Source organism: Rutilus rutilus (assembly GCF_951802725.1).
Source record: "Rutilus rutilus genome assembly, chromosome: 25".
In the NCBI taxonomy this organism is placed as follows: Eukaryota; Metazoa; Chordata; class Actinopteri; order Cypriniformes; family Leuciscidae; genus Rutilus; species Rutilus rutilus.
In genome coordinates, this window is record NC_140229.1 from 6,118,304 (window position 1) to 6,134,978 (window position 16,675).

Sequence of the window (16,675 nt, forward strand, 5' to 3'; positions counted from 1 at the left end):
ACCGTTGCTTTTATTGTGCTATATAAATAAAAGTTGATTGATTAATGATTGATTGATCAGTTAATGAAAACGCTGTCATTTCGCAAAAGTTTTTAATCAACATTTAGAAAATATTGCAAACGTTTTGCGCGAATCTGTAATGGAAACGCGGCTACTGTCATGTGACCAGTTCATAGGACCAGTTGCATTGCTTCACTGCCATTCACAAATCCTCTCCCGTGGCCTCATGGGATAGTAAAGTGTCAGATGCACACTTCAGGAGTTATTAATCTGTGGTATACTTTTCGCATATTTTAAGAATACTGTGAATTCTGACATATTAGCCTACTCTGCTTTTCGCCTTCTATATAGTAGGGAAGTATGCAAGCCAGAGCTGAGTGGGTGGCTTATATATAACTTGACCTTCCATTTCCATTCTAAAACACTAAATTTGAACCATTTCATTGGACCACCTGATGTTATGACCCCAAATTTAATGATAAAACAAATGACAACCTGATGCTACTCAATGGCTGCGTCCAAAATCGCATACTCTCTTGAGTAGGCTTATTTTTAATAAGTAAGTACTTCACGGCCGCTAAAACAGTTTGTTCTGTATAGTATGAATGTGTGTAGTATGAATGTAATCCGAATGTACATTCGCCATGTTGTCACTGTCATGTGACCTACCAGCATCAGCTTCACTGCCATTCAAATCCTGTCCTGTGGCCTCATGGGATAGTAAAGTGTCCATCGTTTGCACACTTCAGAATCTCGCAGGAAAAAGTAGGTAATCCGGCTACTACTCTTTTGTGAGAACTGACATACTTCTTTTGTCACATACTGTTTTTCAACTACTATAGTACTAGGGAGGTATGTGATTTCGGATGCTGCCATGGAATAATGCATGCTGTTTCACTTACTATTTAAAAACACAGTATTCAGTAAGTAGCAAACTATCAGTCCATTATCATTCCAACACAGACAAAGGATTAGTCTAAAATGTACATAAAAACACAAGTCAGACAAACAATATCCCCTCAAGTATTGTTCTAACAAGTCTATTTGTTGTCTGAGAGGTCTGAACAAACAAAACTGTTGCTGTGTTTGTGAGCACCCAGCATGCATTGCCACATGAATAATTTATTAAGACAGTTGTGTTGAGTGAAATGAAAAATTCCAGTGCATCATGTTGCCTTGACTTTTAACTTTTCTCAATCCCTTTTGTACAGTTCAGTGACATTTCCAAGTCAAGTCACCTTTATTTATATAGGGCTTTAAACAAGTGATGAACAGGAAAATAATGCATTTCAGCTGAAGTCAGTTCAGTGTTGATTCAGATCCGTTTTAAAGATCATTAATTATTCAATTAATTCATCATGCAAAAAATGATGTCATCGTCCAGCTCAGTTCAGTTATCATACAACAACATCAAATCAATAATTTTGTTGGATAATAAGTGTCCCCAACTAAGCAAGTTAGAGGCAATAGTGGCAAGGAACCCAAACTCCATCAGGTTCCAGAATGGAGAAAACAACCATGGGAGAAACACGAACACAGTGTGATTATGATTCAGGCTGCATCACACCTAAAATAAGTGAAAAAATAAGCACGGTTTTAAACCCATTTAAACAGCAAATATAAATGATTGCCAGACTGGCAAAATACAAAATATCTGCAGTGATTTTTATTTTTTTTTTTTACAACGCCACAATGTCTAACAACTCATTGGAGCGATGCGCAGAAAATAAGATCGCCCTCAAATGCATTTTCCTCGCTTTCACAGTCTGCCTCAGCAAATGTCAGCAATTATGTGCAAATTGCTCATAACAGCTCACTTTCAGGTTTTTTTGTCAGGGAAATGAAAAGAAAAAAAAATGAAAAAAAAAAAAATTGCAGAAGGCATAAATGACCCACTTAAGGCATTTTTCACATTCATGAATTTTTTTTTTTATCTTATGATGCATTGATTATAATGACTTTATACACACATATATATATATATATATATATATATATATATATAAACGAATTAACGTGTGCCTGCAATGCTTATTAAATGATTGCAGTAAACAGGAGAGAGGATGAAATGACAGCTTAGAAATTAATATTGATGAATTCCATTATGCTAATAACCATTAGGTAATCAAGACTTAAGTGTCTTTTTTTTTTTGTCAAATGAAGAGCAGCCTCAAAAGCCAATTTACTAAAATTAAATATTAGCATAGACTTATAGATGTAATTCAATAATGTGCAATCTGCATTTTAATTACCTACCTACTTTAATTGGTAGTAGATTAAGAACCAGAAACTAGACTTAAACACTATATGAAAATAATAGCAATATGGGAACTATATACAGTGTAGGAGACTGTTCACAATTTTACAGATTTAAAACAGATTTAATAATGTAGTTGTATCTTGAGTATTTGAGGCAATGTTAGAATAGAGACATTTTCGTTTTATTTTTAGGACACCTGTGTTTGCATTCTTCCCAAAGGTTCTGCAATTCTCATTCTTACAAACAAGTGACCCCTTGTGGACACGGGAAGAAATCACAAAAACAGATAAACTTCCTAGTGGGAAGTCACTGTATGTGACAGGATTTTGGCAGTTTAACACTCAGAGTAAATTAAAGCTAGGAGTCTGTTGTGAAATAAAACCGCTGTACAAATAGTCTCATCAATAAAGGGGAAGCTATGGTCAGACATTTTTATAAAATTGATAAACTTCCAGTCAAAGGTTTAGACCCATATTTTTCATTGTTAACTAAATCTAAGACTATTAGACCGTTTTCATAGGTTTTTAAGGTCACAGGAAACAAATCCAGTAAAGTGTGTCCACACTTGCGACCAGTGGTGCACAGAGAATTGAATGAACCTGAATTAAATATACAAGAGGCAAAGTAAGAGTAAAGCATGTTTATTAGGTGGAACCGGGCTAAATGCAAAATGTGCACTCCAATAATTTACGGAAATTGTTTGCTAAAACATTGCGTCCCACACCAGGAGGACAGGTTACATCCCCTGTACTTCTTTGGAAAAAGACAAACATGAATGAGGTCACCACATCTGGAGTTCTGGGATGTGACACATTGGCTCAGTGAGGAAGCTCGTGAGGCACTAGCTTGTAATGAGAGCCGCATGAGGGACAGCGCTGGGCTTCACCGTCGTGGAGCCAGAACCACACCACAGCAGTGTTGTCCTCCTCACCTGGACAGACACAAGCATGTGCTCAATACAACCTCCAACAACAACAAAAAAACTATGGTGTGAAGTGTCTAGAACAGAGATGGGCAGCTTCGGTCCTGGAGAGCCACTATCCTGCAGAGTTTCCAGGACCGAAGCTGCCCATCCCTGGTCTAGAATCTAGAGTTATAACTTACAGACACAGCCAACAATTCTTTTGTTGGTGATTGAAGGTACAAGATGGGGGTCTGCCTTTGACCCTGCATACTCCTTGGGCTTCAGCATGCTATAAGGATCCTGGGAGGGGAAAGATCAAGATACATGCAGCCATTTTAATTTAAATTTTTATTAAGTTTGATGATGATAATATATAAGAGATAAGAAGAGGAGCTTGAGTTTGTTGCCCAGCTCTATTTGTTTGAACCGCGAGAGGCGTCTACTCTCACCAAAGCTAACGCTACTCCTACATCTTACGTCATGCGTCGGGTCAGAGGTCACTCTTCCGCCGTAACTAGACTCGCGTCTGGCCCATTGCCGGAAGCCAGTGATTATAGTTTATAAAAGTTATTAAAATGGATATTTTTCGTACAAAAACGAATCACTTTGCTTCAGAAGGCCTTTATTAACACCCTGGAGTCGTATGGATTAATTTTATGATGGATGCACTTTTTTGGGCTTCAAAATCTAAGGTACCATTTACTCCCATTATAAAGCTGGGAAGAGCCAGGATTTTTTTAATGAGAGTCTGTGTTCGGCTGAAAGAAGAATGCCATATACACCTAGGATGGCTTGAGGGTGAGTCAATTATGGGATAATTTTCATTTTTGGTGTACCAACCCTTTAATTTCAATATCAATTTGGTCACAACGTCTTTCTTCAAGTTCACACATGAGAACCATAATGCAATTTCATAATGACATTAAGCCGAACATGAGGTCAAAATGCAACCTTTGAAAGTCAAATGGACAACTTGTGTCTTTCTTGGAGTATGACGGACAAGACTCTGAAACTAGCGGTTTAGAAATAATGTTAAAATTCTTCAAAACTCACTCAGCATGTGTGTTTGGATCAAGAATAATAATGTCAGAATTTCATTTTTGGACGAATTTAACCTTATCTATGAAACTGATGTTATATGTAAGCATAAACATTTAGTTTGACAGCTTTGACGGTTCATAAGACCAGAATACATACTGAGCCTGTTTTTAGAGCATGCATAATCTTCTTCTCGAGTCCAGTGGCCTGGTCTTCGTCAGATGGAATACCTGCAAGAAAAAAAGGTCACATTCATGTTAAAAGACTTTTAAAAACTCCCGTACCGACCAGCAATTCACATTAGTCACGTTTGTGTTTGGAAACTGCTAATTGCCAATACAAGCAGAACACATGTATGTGGTTTCTTTAAAACTACACAGATGTCAATAACACGTATTAAAACGATACAATTTCTTAGAACATCCCATGAGAAATCATAACTAAACAACCGTTTTCCTGTTTGAACTGCCGGTGCGGTCAGAGCATCGACCTCCGCGGAAGGCATCGCGTCCTTGGCACGCGTTCAAACTGACTCTCAAATGATGCTACGGCGCGTTTCGGTTATTAAAACAGCCCGAGATAAAAGACTGACCTCCCGCCGCCATCCCTCTGCTCAGAGCGGTCACTGGAGACGGCCTGCAGGTCGTCGCGGCCCGTACGGCGGTTCTCAGCAGTAACCTTGCAGCCATGTTTCCTCTTCCCCAAAACTACCAGAATCGGGCTGATGACGTCGAAGAGGCGCTTATGTAACCCTCGCGTCGCGTGCGTTAGACGTCATCACCATATGTATTCCATACCATATGCTGTGAAGTGGTTTTCTTCAAGCATTTAAAAAAAAGATTTGGTGTGAAGTGGATAGCGATGAATATTGGACAGAAAAGCCTTAGATACAAAAATGTTACATTTTAATTTTAGCTTCGTCCAAATTACACATGCTACAGCTATTGTTGCTGTAATAATCATAAAAATCATTTGAGATGCCCTTAAAACAAAATAATTCTTTAATGTTTTCCAGTAGTGTCAGTAGTAGTGGCTAATGCAAAATTATCAATTTTGATGTAGTAACAAATACTCTTTTTTTATATTTCATGGTTTTGGCAAATCATTTATACAAAGTACCTTGTAAATACAACAGTTCATAAATACAGTAATGATTCAGATCTGACATGAACTGTAATATTAGTGGAAACTGCAGTTACCCTGGTAAATGTTTGTGAGGAAAGTAATTAAGTTTTGGTGCACTTAAGTATAGGAATATTTTCATTCATTACAATGCTGGTGTTTATTTTCTGTCCTTTGTTTGATTGGCTTATTTGAATCAACACGAAAAGAACATTAAAGAGACATAAAACTTTTATTGAACATTATTTAGACAAAGTACGAATTTAGATTTTACAAATGCCCCGTAACATCATTAAAGCACACTAACAAACCACAATCTTTGTGTCGCATATCATTGCGTCTGATTGGTTACTGTAGACTTAAAGAAGCTCCACATAATTAGCAGGAAACATTCCGTTGTGCCCATCAGGACTGTAGCCCCTCCACCAGCCCTCATCGATCATCTCGATCCCTGTGATGATGTCATCCGGGTCAAAGGAGATCTCGGTGTCATCCGCTAAATGGGAAGAAAATATAACGCATAAATTGATACGTTTTCAACACCATATCTTCATTGATTATAAGAGAGTATGGAATATTCTCAAGTTTTAAATGTACAAAAATATCGTAAATCGCCACTTACACTAAATTAAATCAAATCATAATCATTCTCGCGGTTTGGTGAATCACTAGTTGTTGTTTTTTGGTTTTAACCAAGCTATTTGTATATTTCATGCTCTCTCTCTCTCTCTCTCTTATAGACCTTATGCGCCAGAGAAACGAGGGCGCCGCCATCTTTAGAATATTGTCTTTTAACTTCCGTTTTGCGGTCGCTCTGTATATTTCTATGGCATTGCTGTCCAGGAGTAATTAGCTTTTGAAGTGGATTTACTTAATGTAAAGTTAACGAAAGTTATCATGAGGACTGTAATGTTCAAAGCAGATGACTTAACAAATGTCAGTCGACGGGAAGATTTTAAAACGAGCTGTTCATTCATAAACACGCAAAATCGCTGTGAAAATACAGACCGGAAGTCAAAAGGCAACGAGCGCAGCGCTGAAAAAGGGCGGGGCTACATAAGGTCTATAATTATTATCATCATCATTCCAGATATTACAGCTCATTGCAGAGATCAAAGCTTTACTGCATATTGATAATTTAATGCATGAATTTTTAGATAATACAGCAGAATTCAAGCACTCACCAGCTTGGTAGTCATATAATGCTCTTGCACAGATGTTCTGGTCATGGCCAGTCTCATCTTCGCCAGCAGGGGTTTGTAAATCCTTCAAATAATAGGATAAATAATGGCATTTAGGTGACACAACCATTTATTATAATACACAATATCTTAAACACAGTTAAATCATTATTATTACTACAGAAAAGTATTCTTAAAAATGTCATAAAAGGTAACGGTTGCATGGTTTGGATGATGGATATGACAAGGAACCAACCTGGCTAACTTCATCATAGAGATTTTGATGTGAGGGGACGTTCATATAGATGCTGTTTTCATCTTCGTTTTGTTGTCCCTCCTCATCTGAATCTGCACCAGGATTCACAGTAAGTCAGATTTCAGGCATAAATACGCACTGGCTGACGTTAATAAGCATTATTGAGAGAAAATATACCATCCCATTCATCTTCAGATTCCTCAGCTTGTTCAGATACAAATGGATCATCGTAGAAGGGGTCTTAAAGGCAGAAATAAGGCAACTTAAAACTTACTGTCATATGATTTTAAACCAGAGACACATAAAGGATTGTTGCTTTTACTCACCTTCATTTTTTTCAGGGAAAGCTGGAGTTTCGTGCACAGGAGAGATGGGAGCTGGTACATGTGAATCCGAGGTGGTTGCCGCGGGGCGAACTGGAGATAAGGGCTGAGACTTGCTCTCACTGCGAGAGATTTCTGCACTTACTGCTTGCTGGGACAAAAATGGGCTTCTCAACTGACCTGAGAGGAAAATGCATGAGTAATGAAGTAATATTGAGATCAATGGCTTGAAACTGTGCATGTTTTATAAATGAGATTTTGTCGGATGTTCTGTTAGATAAGAGTTTTTTGTACCTGGTTGAGAAGGTGAAGAAGGCGCTGCACTGTTGACCAAGCTTCTCTCTGTCTTCATGAACAGCTCCCTGGGATTGATGGAACGCTGAGAGATGATTGATGCCGCCTCCTGGAAAAAAGGTAGAATGAATATGCTATTTTTATGTCTACTATGACCTTACTTTCTTACTGGTCTTACTTTATCTTCAACATATAATAGAAGAAAATATTAGAATTCCAGAAGTAAAATCCCATTCATTTACTCCTTAAAAGGCATTTTTAAGAAATTAATACTTTTATCCAGCAAGAACGCATTAAATTGATCAAAAGTGACAGTAAAAATATTAATACTGTTACAAAAGATTTCTATTTCAAATAAATGCTGTTTTTTTTTGGAACTTTCTATTCATTAAAAAATCCTGAAAAACAATGTATCACAGTGTGCACAAAAATATTAAGCAGCACAATGTTTTCAACATCGATAATAATAAGAAATTATTGAGCAGCAAATCATCATATTAGAATGATTTCTGAAGGATCATGTGACACTGAAGACTGGAGAAATGATGCTGAAAATTCAGCTTTGCATCACTGGAATAAATTACATTTAAATGTCTATAAATAGAAAACCAATATTTTAAACTGTAATAATAATGTATATTATTGCTGTTTTTTTACTGTATTTTGCAATATTTACTGTATTTTTTGCAATAAACCTAAAATATACTGTTTCTGTACTTTTAACCAGTTACAATAAGTCAATATTTTTATATTATACTATTGATTTATTTTTTACCACATCTTTCCCATTGCTTAATTGGAAGTGTAGTTCATTTGATCAGATGATTTTCATATACTTTCTGCTTCGAACCAGTGATTCATCGAGGAGGATTTGTACATGACTCAGAACTCTTAACTAAAAATCTTTTGAAATCTCTATGGAGAAAATCAATGGGAAATAGTCTTCAAGATCCAAGGACACTCATTGTGAGCGCTCTCTGTTGTGCTGTATTTATTTAGACTCACATTGGCCTTCTGCACAGACTCAGATCGCAATATTCCTGCTTTTACAGGAGACTGGTGTTCCTTCTCCACTTTCTCCTTAACAACAAGTGAGGCAATCAAGGGTGACTAACATATTAAATATTTATGCAGTATACACACACACACACACACACACACACACATATATTTATATATATATATATGATTTAAAAATGTTCATATTTATTGCAGGAAAGATAATTTTACCCATTTACCTGTTCTTTATTTGCTGCCTCCTGTTTCTTTTCATATAGCCTGTGAGACACCAAGTAGGCAGTTATTTAGTAGACATGAAGATCCAAAGCAACTTTTAAGTATTTGGTGAACTATATACACCAGTTGTGTCCAAACTCAACACCCAGCCACTTGAAGGCAAGCCTGCAAGGTTAGCAAAAAAACCTGTAATGCCTGCTAATGCTGCAGAACGCAGGGAAGGAGACCAGAGGCCGTTTTTTTATGGATGTCAATGGAGGAGAGGCAGAGGCTGAATAAACTGCTTTTGTGGGAAAACAGCTTATCATTTAATGAATCGACAGCCAATCGAATAACATGTTTGCTCTTAAACATTTGTTTTGGATTGATCTTAAACTGAAAAAATAAATAAAATAAGAGACGTTTTATAAGAGAAGTCACAGACAATTGCATCCGCAAACAGTGATTGACTGTCTCACAACTCTGAATTCAACAAGGCTGTATGTCAAGGCTGTAATGTGATTGGCTCTCAAGGCACACATGATCCAAGTTAGCTTTCTCAAATAGCAGAGCCAGGGACCCTCGGATCTCTCAATAATAAGACCATGTCTGTGTCCGAAATCGCCCTTTATACCCTTAAATAGGGCTATTTGGCCATTTGTAGTGGTGTCTGAAACCATAGTGGACGTTATCAAGTTCACTCATTAAATCCCATAATGCACTGCAATAACGAGTGTATAACCGATGGACACTCAACGGCTAGAAAATACCCATGATGCACTGTGGGGGTCGCACAGAATGAATTCCTGTGTCTGACCAGAAGATGGCGCCGCAGCTGAATCATCCATCCATTCATTTTCCAAACCGCTGGTCCAATGTGGCAACAGCGTAATATCATACATGTAAAAATGCCTTTGTAATTGGTTATTATATTGTTTAATTAAGGTTTATACATAGTTTCCATCACAGAGTTCAAGATTAATCTTTTCATTAATACTGGAGCTTCCAGTTTGCTAAGTTTCAAATGATTATTAAACCACAAGCACAAACTATGCGGAAGCAGCAGCCCTTCCGGCGCACTCAGTGTCCGAATTTGTTTTCATTCACTCCTTCAAGTGAACTATATTAGTGGACTAATGAGGGAATAGTGAGTGAGGGTATAGGGGGGATTTTGGACATTTCTGCTAGTAATCCCGTGATTATCTGGTTCAGGTGTGTTTAATCGGGGTTGGAGGTAATGTATACAGGACAGTGGCCCTCCAGGATCAGGATTGGACACCCCTGATATACACAGTTCAAAAGCTTGGGGTCGGTAAGATTTTTTTAATGCTTTTGAAAGAAGTCTCTTATGCTCACCAAGGCTGATCAAAAATACAGTAAAATAAGTAATATTGTGAAATATTGTAAAAATTTAAATAACTGTTTGTACTCCAGTCTTTAGTGTCATATGATCCTTCATAAATCATTCTAATATGCTGATTTGCTGCTCAATAAACTACTTATTATTAATGTTGAAAACAGTTGTGCTGCTATTTTTGTGGAAACTGTGATACATTTTATTTCAGGATTCTTTGAAGAATAACTGCATTTATTTGAAATAGAAACACATTATAAATGACTTTACTGTCACTTTTGATCCAGTTAATGTGTCCTTGCTGAATAGAAGTTTAAAAATCTTTCTGACCCCAAGGTTTTGAACAGCAGTGTAGATTATATATGATGATATGAATGGGACAGACACAAAATCACTTGCCTCTGTTGGTTGATCTCTTTCCCTCTCTCTCTCTGCCTTCGCTCTCGCTCCTCTGCCTCTCTAGCCTCTTGCTCCCTCTGCTCTTTCTCCAGACGCTGCCTCTCCTCATTTGCCTTCCTGCGCTCCTCCAGCCGGCGGTTCTTTTCATCTTGCTGATAAAGGAGAAGGTAGAGAACGTGTCAAGAGCAGATGAGAAGATAAAAGCATTGCGTTTTACTGTGACGTTTCCTCACCTCAGCCTGAGCCCAGAAGTTTTCTCTAGTCGTGGCTTGGATTTCATCTAAAGCACTGATCTTTTTATAGACAGAACCCTGTGAGAACAGAAGCACTGGAGTAATTCAGAAGGCAAACACGCAGATATTCAAAGCCCCTTTAAATATGAGGTATGGACATAATTCATCACTTCACTGACCACACGTCCAACAAGTTCACAATTATTGTTCTGGATTGATTCTTTGTGGATGTTGTAGTTGACGCCCGAGCCCTTGGCCACCTTCTCCATGATGTCAGCAGGTTCAACATCATCATCTGATCGAGCGTTGATGGTCACATGGGCACCCTTTTAGAAAATACAAATTAAAAATGAAGAATTATATTATGACCATCTCTAATGTATGGAAGCTAGTTCCCGGCAAGGAATGACAAAATAAAAAAGATAATTCTGACATTTGACACGATCGCTTTATATGATGAACAGATTCAATTTTGGCTTTTATTCACCTATAAACATCATCAACTCACACATCAGTCGTGGTAAACAGAAGCTCAAGCATGTTCACTTGACGTTTGAGAACCAATGAGGATCATTCTCATGTTACACAGCACGTTTGAGCTTCCTCAAGGGGTTTGTTCTCGCACGTCAAGCAGGTTCAGTTGAGCTTCTGTTTATGTTCGCTGATCAATGTTTAATTGTGAATAAAAGCCTAAATTAAATCCGTTCAATTCATATGGATTTGTTTTTCGATCTCTTTATGAACTTTTTGAAGCATCAGAGTAATAGTTGCTTCGCTATCAATGGAGGGATAGAAAGCTCTCAGATTTATTCAAAAAGATCTTCATTAGCAATTTACATCTATTCTTTTCTAGTCTATTTTATTCTAAATCACGCGGGTCTAAAATAATACCTGCAGTTATTAGTTTGACCGCACAATGTCGCTGTTCTCACAATGTCTCTTTATTCAGCAAGGATTCATTAAATTGATCATAAGTGACAGTAACGATATTAATAATGTTACAAAAGATTTCTATTTCAAATAAATGCGTTTTTTTTTTAGAACTTTCTATTCATTAAGGAATCCTGAGAAACAATGTATCACAGTGTGCACAAAAATATTACTGAACTGGTTTCAACATTGATAATAATAAGAAATTATTGAGCAGCAAATCAGCATATTAGAATAATTTCTGAAGGATCATGTGACACTGAAGACTGGAGAAATTATGCTGAAAATTCAGCTTTGCATCACAGGAATAAATAACATTTAAATGTCTATAAATAGAAAACCAATATTTTAAACTGTAATAATAATGTATATTATTGCTGTTTTTTTTAACAATATGTTTATAACAATATTATCAGTTACAATAAGTCAATATTTTTATATTATACTATTGTTTTTTTTTTTTTATTACATCTTTCCCAATGCTTAATTGGAAGTGTAGTTCATTTGATCAGATGATTTTCATATACTTTCTGCTTCGACCCAGTGATTCATCGAGGAGGATTTGTACATGACTCAGAACTCTTAACTAAAAATCTTTTGAAATCTCTATGGAGAAAATCAATGGGAAATAGTCTTCAAGATCCAAGGACACTCATTGTGAGCGCTCTCTGATGTGCTGTATTTATTTAGACTCACATTGGCCTTCTGCACAGACTCAGATCGCAATATTCCTGCTTTTACAGGAGACTGGTGTTCCTTCTCCACTTTCTCCTTAACAACAAGTGAGGCAATCAAGGGTGACTAACATATTAAATATTTATGCAGTATACACACACACATAAATATATATATATATATATAGATATGTGTGATTTTAAAATGTTCAGATTTATTGCAGGAAAGATCATTTTACCCATTTTCCTGGCTCCTGTTCTTTATTTGCTGCCTCCTGTTTCTTTTCATACAGCCTGTGAGACACCAAGTAGGCAGTTATTTAGTAAACATGTATATCCAAAGAAATTTTTAAGTATTTGGTGAACTATAAACACCAGTGGTGTCCAAACTCAGTCCTGGAGGACCACTGTCCTGTAGAGTTTAGCTCTAACTTGCCTCAACACACCGGAATGGAAGTTTCTAGTCTGTCTAGTAACAAAGCCACTTGAAGGCAAGCCTGCAAGGTTAGCAAAAAAAAAAAACTGTAATGCCTGCTAACGCTGCAGTACGCAGGGAAGGAGACCAGAGGCCGTAAAAAAAAAAAAAAAGATCATGTCAATGGAGGAGAGGTAGAGGCTGAATAAACTGCTTTTGTCAGAAAACAGCTGATCATTTAATGAATCGACAGCCCATTTGTAGTAGTGTCTGAAACAATAGTGGATGTTATTAAGTTCACTCATTCAATCCCACAATACAACCAATCTGCACTCAACGGCTAGAGAGTACCCATAATGCACTGTGAAGATCGCGCAGAATGAATTCCTGTGTCTGACCAGAAGATGGCGCCGCAGCGGATTCATACATTCATTTTCCAAACCGCCGGTCCAATGTGGCAACAGCGTAATATCATACATGTATACATTTCTTTTTAATTGGTTATTAAATTGTTTAATTAAGGTTTATACATAGTTTCCATGACAGCGTTTAAGATAAATCTTATCATTAATACTGGAGCTGCCAGTTTGCTAAGATTCAGATGATTATTAAACCGCAAGCACAAACTATACTCGGTTTCATTCACTCCTTCAAGTGAACTATACTAGTGGACTAATGAGGGAATAGCGAGTGAGGGTATAGGGGGGATTTTGGACATTTCTGCTAGTAATCCCGTGATTATCTGGTTCAGGTGTGTTTAATCGGGGTTGGAGGTAATGTATACAGGACAGTGGCCCTCCAGGAGCAGGATTGGACACCCCTGATATACACAGTTCAAAAGCTTGGGGTCGGTAAGATTTTTTTAATGCTTTTGAAAGAAGTCTTTTATGATCAAAAATACAGTAAAATAAGTAATATTGTGAAATATCTTTAGTGTCATATGATCCTTCATAAATCATTCTAATATGCTGATTTGCTGCTCAAGAAACATTTCTTATTATTAATGTTGAAAACAGTTGTGCTGCTATTTTTGTGGAAACTGTGATACATTTTATTTCAGGATCCTTTGAAGAATAACTGCATTTATTTGAAATAGAAACACATTATAAATGACTTTACTGTCACTTTTGATCCAGTTAATGTGTCCTTGCTGAATAGAAGTTTAAAAATCTTTCTGACCCCAAGGTTTTGAACAGCGGTGTAGATTATATTTGATGATATGAATGGGACAGACACAAAATCACTTGCCTCTGTTGGTTGATCTCTTTCTCTCTCTCTCTCTGCCTTCGCTCTCGCTCCTCTGCCTCTCTAGCCTCTTGCTCCCTCTGCTCTTTCTCCAGACGCTGCCTCTCCTCATTTGCCTTCCTGCGCTCCTCCAGCCGGCGGTTCTTTTCATCTTGCTGATAAAGGAGAAGGTAGAGAACGTGTCAAGAGCAGATGAGAAGATAAAAGCATTGCGTTTTACTGTGACGTTTCCTCACCTCAGCCTGAGCCCAGAAGTTTTCTCTAATCGTGGCTTGGATTTCATCTAAAGCACTGATCTTTTTATAGACAGAACCCTGTGAGAACAGAAGCACTGGAGTAATTCAGAAGGCAAACATGCAGATATTCAAAGCCCCTTTAAATATGAGGTATGGACATAATTCATCACTTCACTGACCACACGTCCAACAAGTTCACAATTATTGTTCTGGATTGATTCTTTGTGGATGTTGTAGTTGACGCCCGAGCCCTTGGCCACCTTCTCCATGATGTCAGCAGGTTCAACATCATCATCTGATCGAGCGTTGATGGTCACATGGGCACCCTTTTAGAAAATACAAATTCAAAATGAAGAATTATATTATGACCATCTCTAATGTATGGAAGCTTGTTTCCCGGCAAGGAATGACAAAATAAAAAAGGTAATTGTGACTTTTTATCTCACAATTCTGACATTTGACATGATCACTTTATATGATGAACAGATTCAATTTTGGCTTTTATTCACCTATAAACATTCATCAACTCACACATCAGTCGTGGTAAACCAAAGCTCAAGCATGTTCACTTGACGTTCGAGAACCAATGAGGATCATTCTCATGTTACACAGCACGTTTGAGCTTCCTCAAGGGGTTTGTTCTCGCACGTCAAGCAGGTTCAGTTGAGCTTCTGTTTATGTTCGCTGATCAGTGTTTAATTGTGAATAAAAGCCTAAATTAAATCCGTTCAATTCATATGGATTTGTTTTGCGATCACTTTATGAACTTTTTGAAGCATCAATAGTGGTAGTTGCTTCGCTGTCAATGGAGGGACATAAAGCTCTTACTGGTTTGGATCAACATGAGGTAGAGCAGGGGTGCCCAATCCTGCTCCTGCCGATCGACTGTCCTGCAAAGTTCATCTCCAACCCTAATCAAACACACCTGAAGCAACCAATTAAGGTCTTCAGGATCACTTGAAAATTAAAGGCAGGGTTTTGATTAGGGTTGGAGATGAACTGTGCAGGACAGTCGATCGGCAGGAGCAGGATTGGGCACCCCTGAGGTGGAGTAATTAATGACAGAATTTTAATTTTTGGGCAACAATCCCTTTATTATCTCACAATTCTAAAGGGAAAAAAGAATTTGCTTTTCTTTCTTTTTATTCCATGGCACAAAGAAGCTTCCATACTAATGAAGAATTTTTATAGGCTCCATTTTGCACTCACCCTCAGAAAATTGGCCATTGAGTGAACATGATTGGCGCAAACACCCTTTCTAACGTCCTTGACTCCCTCGCCGGTCTGAAACCAATTAACAGTACTAAGATTATTTCTATAATGGATGCTGAGAGGTTAACACAATAAAGCCATTTTCATTTTGTACATTCGGTTATTTGTGTTCTGTTCATACCCAGTTAATGAGCACAAACTTGGGGACTCCAGAACTGTGGTCCAGCACTTTACAGAAGGCGTACATGATTTTACCGCTGTTCAGTTCCTCCACCATTTCTTCAAGCCCACCATCTATGGCACATTCACAGAAAAACAAACGAGCAACAGTCATTGTTGACTACTGACTCATTAAATAGGACAAAAAAGAATGACATCACTCTGTTGGCATTCTTATCAGTTTTTAAAGCATTCACTCACCTCCCTTTCCTGCAACCCGAATGTCATTACTGTTTCCTTCGTAAGTGAACAACACCCTATAATCAACAAATATGGTTCATTTGTATGCAGAATCCATCTCAAAATGACTGAAGATAACACAAATTCTATTCAAGTTCTATCTATGATGCACAAAAATAGTTACACAATTTCCACGTAACTAGTTATTATATTTTGAGCACATGAGTTATGTAATAGTCTCGAAAAGTAGCCTAATTTGCATATTATGTTCAAGAGTTAAAGGACCTCGGTCATTTTGAATGTTATGAATCATTTTTAGTATCATAAATAAATATGATGTGTAGTCTAAAATTGATTAATTGTCTTTCATTCATTCATTTATTTTCGATAATATGATTAGCCTAAGCGTCTTACCAGTTTGTGTCCGTTTTCCCGTTCACCACGTCATTGTATGCGGCTGTAAGCGCGGGTCCGTTTTTACTCAGGTTTACTGCCATAGTGGGTCATGAAACTTGCAAGAACTTGAGGAGAACTTTAAATGGGAGATGTAATCATAATAACCCCGTCTTCCTCCTCCAGTGAACCGTCGTTCTAAACACGCACCTCTCCGGTGAGATCAGGTTCGGCGAGTTTTTTGGGAATTGAAACGAGGAAGAGAAAGAACTTGTATTTTCCCAACAACAGTCTACTAGCCCTAACTAATTTTTTATTTATTTTTTAAAGAAACCAAATGATATATTATATGTAGTTAGGCAAAATATATTACAGTGTCTGTCTTTCTATCAACGTCAATCTATTAGCATTGGGAATCATTTTAGCGAATCGGTTTGTTCGGACAGTTTCCTTTCGCTGAACCGGTTAAAACGATTCACTGATGCTTTTTAGTCAAAAGTATTCCACGCGCACCATTTTATGTTTAATTTTATGTTTATAACGATAGATTGATTGAAATAAGTTGCGTTATTATTCAAACAGTATTGTAAAC

The 16,675-nt window shown here is 37.4% G+C and overlaps 2 protein-coding genes across 3 annotated transcripts; both read right to left on the reverse strand.

Annotated features, from left to right (window-relative positions):
* Nucleotides 1–2,887: 2,887 nt before the first annotated feature.
* Nucleotides 2,888–4,990, reverse strand: cox5ba (cytochrome c oxidase subunit 5Ba). Its single transcript, XM_084401373.1, has 4 exons — nucleotides 4,795–4,990; nucleotides 4,362–4,432; nucleotides 3,365–3,464; nucleotides 2,888–3,191 (listed from the first exon to the last, which is right to left on the reverse strand). The coding sequence occupies exons 1-4, from the start codon at nucleotides 4,889–4,891 to the stop codon at nucleotides 3,079–3,081; spliced, it is 381 nt and encodes a 126-aa protein (XP_084257499.1). The 5' UTR covers nucleotides 4,892–4,990; the 3' UTR covers nucleotides 2,888–3,078.
* A 543-nt stretch (nucleotides 4,991–5,533) lies between these two features.
* Nucleotides 5,534–16,317, reverse strand: dbnla (drebrin-like a). Of its 2 annotated transcripts, XM_084399729.1 has the most exons (20): nucleotides 16,105–16,317; nucleotides 15,712–15,767; nucleotides 15,473–15,585; nucleotides 15,289–15,363; nucleotides 14,259–14,405; nucleotides 14,080–14,157; nucleotides 13,847–13,998; nucleotides 12,423–12,477; nucleotides 12,206–12,280; nucleotides 10,759–10,905; nucleotides 10,580–10,657; nucleotides 10,347–10,498; nucleotides 8,617–8,656; nucleotides 8,384–8,458; nucleotides 7,379–7,487; nucleotides 7,088–7,264; nucleotides 6,939–7,001; nucleotides 6,762–6,853; nucleotides 6,509–6,590; nucleotides 5,534–5,820 (listed from the first exon to the last, which is right to left on the reverse strand). In XM_084399729.1, the coding sequence occupies exons 1-20, from the start codon at nucleotides 16,185–16,187 to the stop codon at nucleotides 5,684–5,686; spliced, it is 1,986 nt and encodes a 661-aa protein (XP_084255855.1). In that variant the 5' UTR covers nucleotides 16,188–16,317; the 3' UTR covers nucleotides 5,534–5,683. The 2 variants fall into 2 exon arrangements, with proteins under 2 accessions (XP_084255855.1, XP_084255856.1); XM_084399730.1 differs by lacking the exon at nucleotides 12,206–12,280.
* Nucleotides 16,318–16,675: the final 358 nt, after the last annotated feature.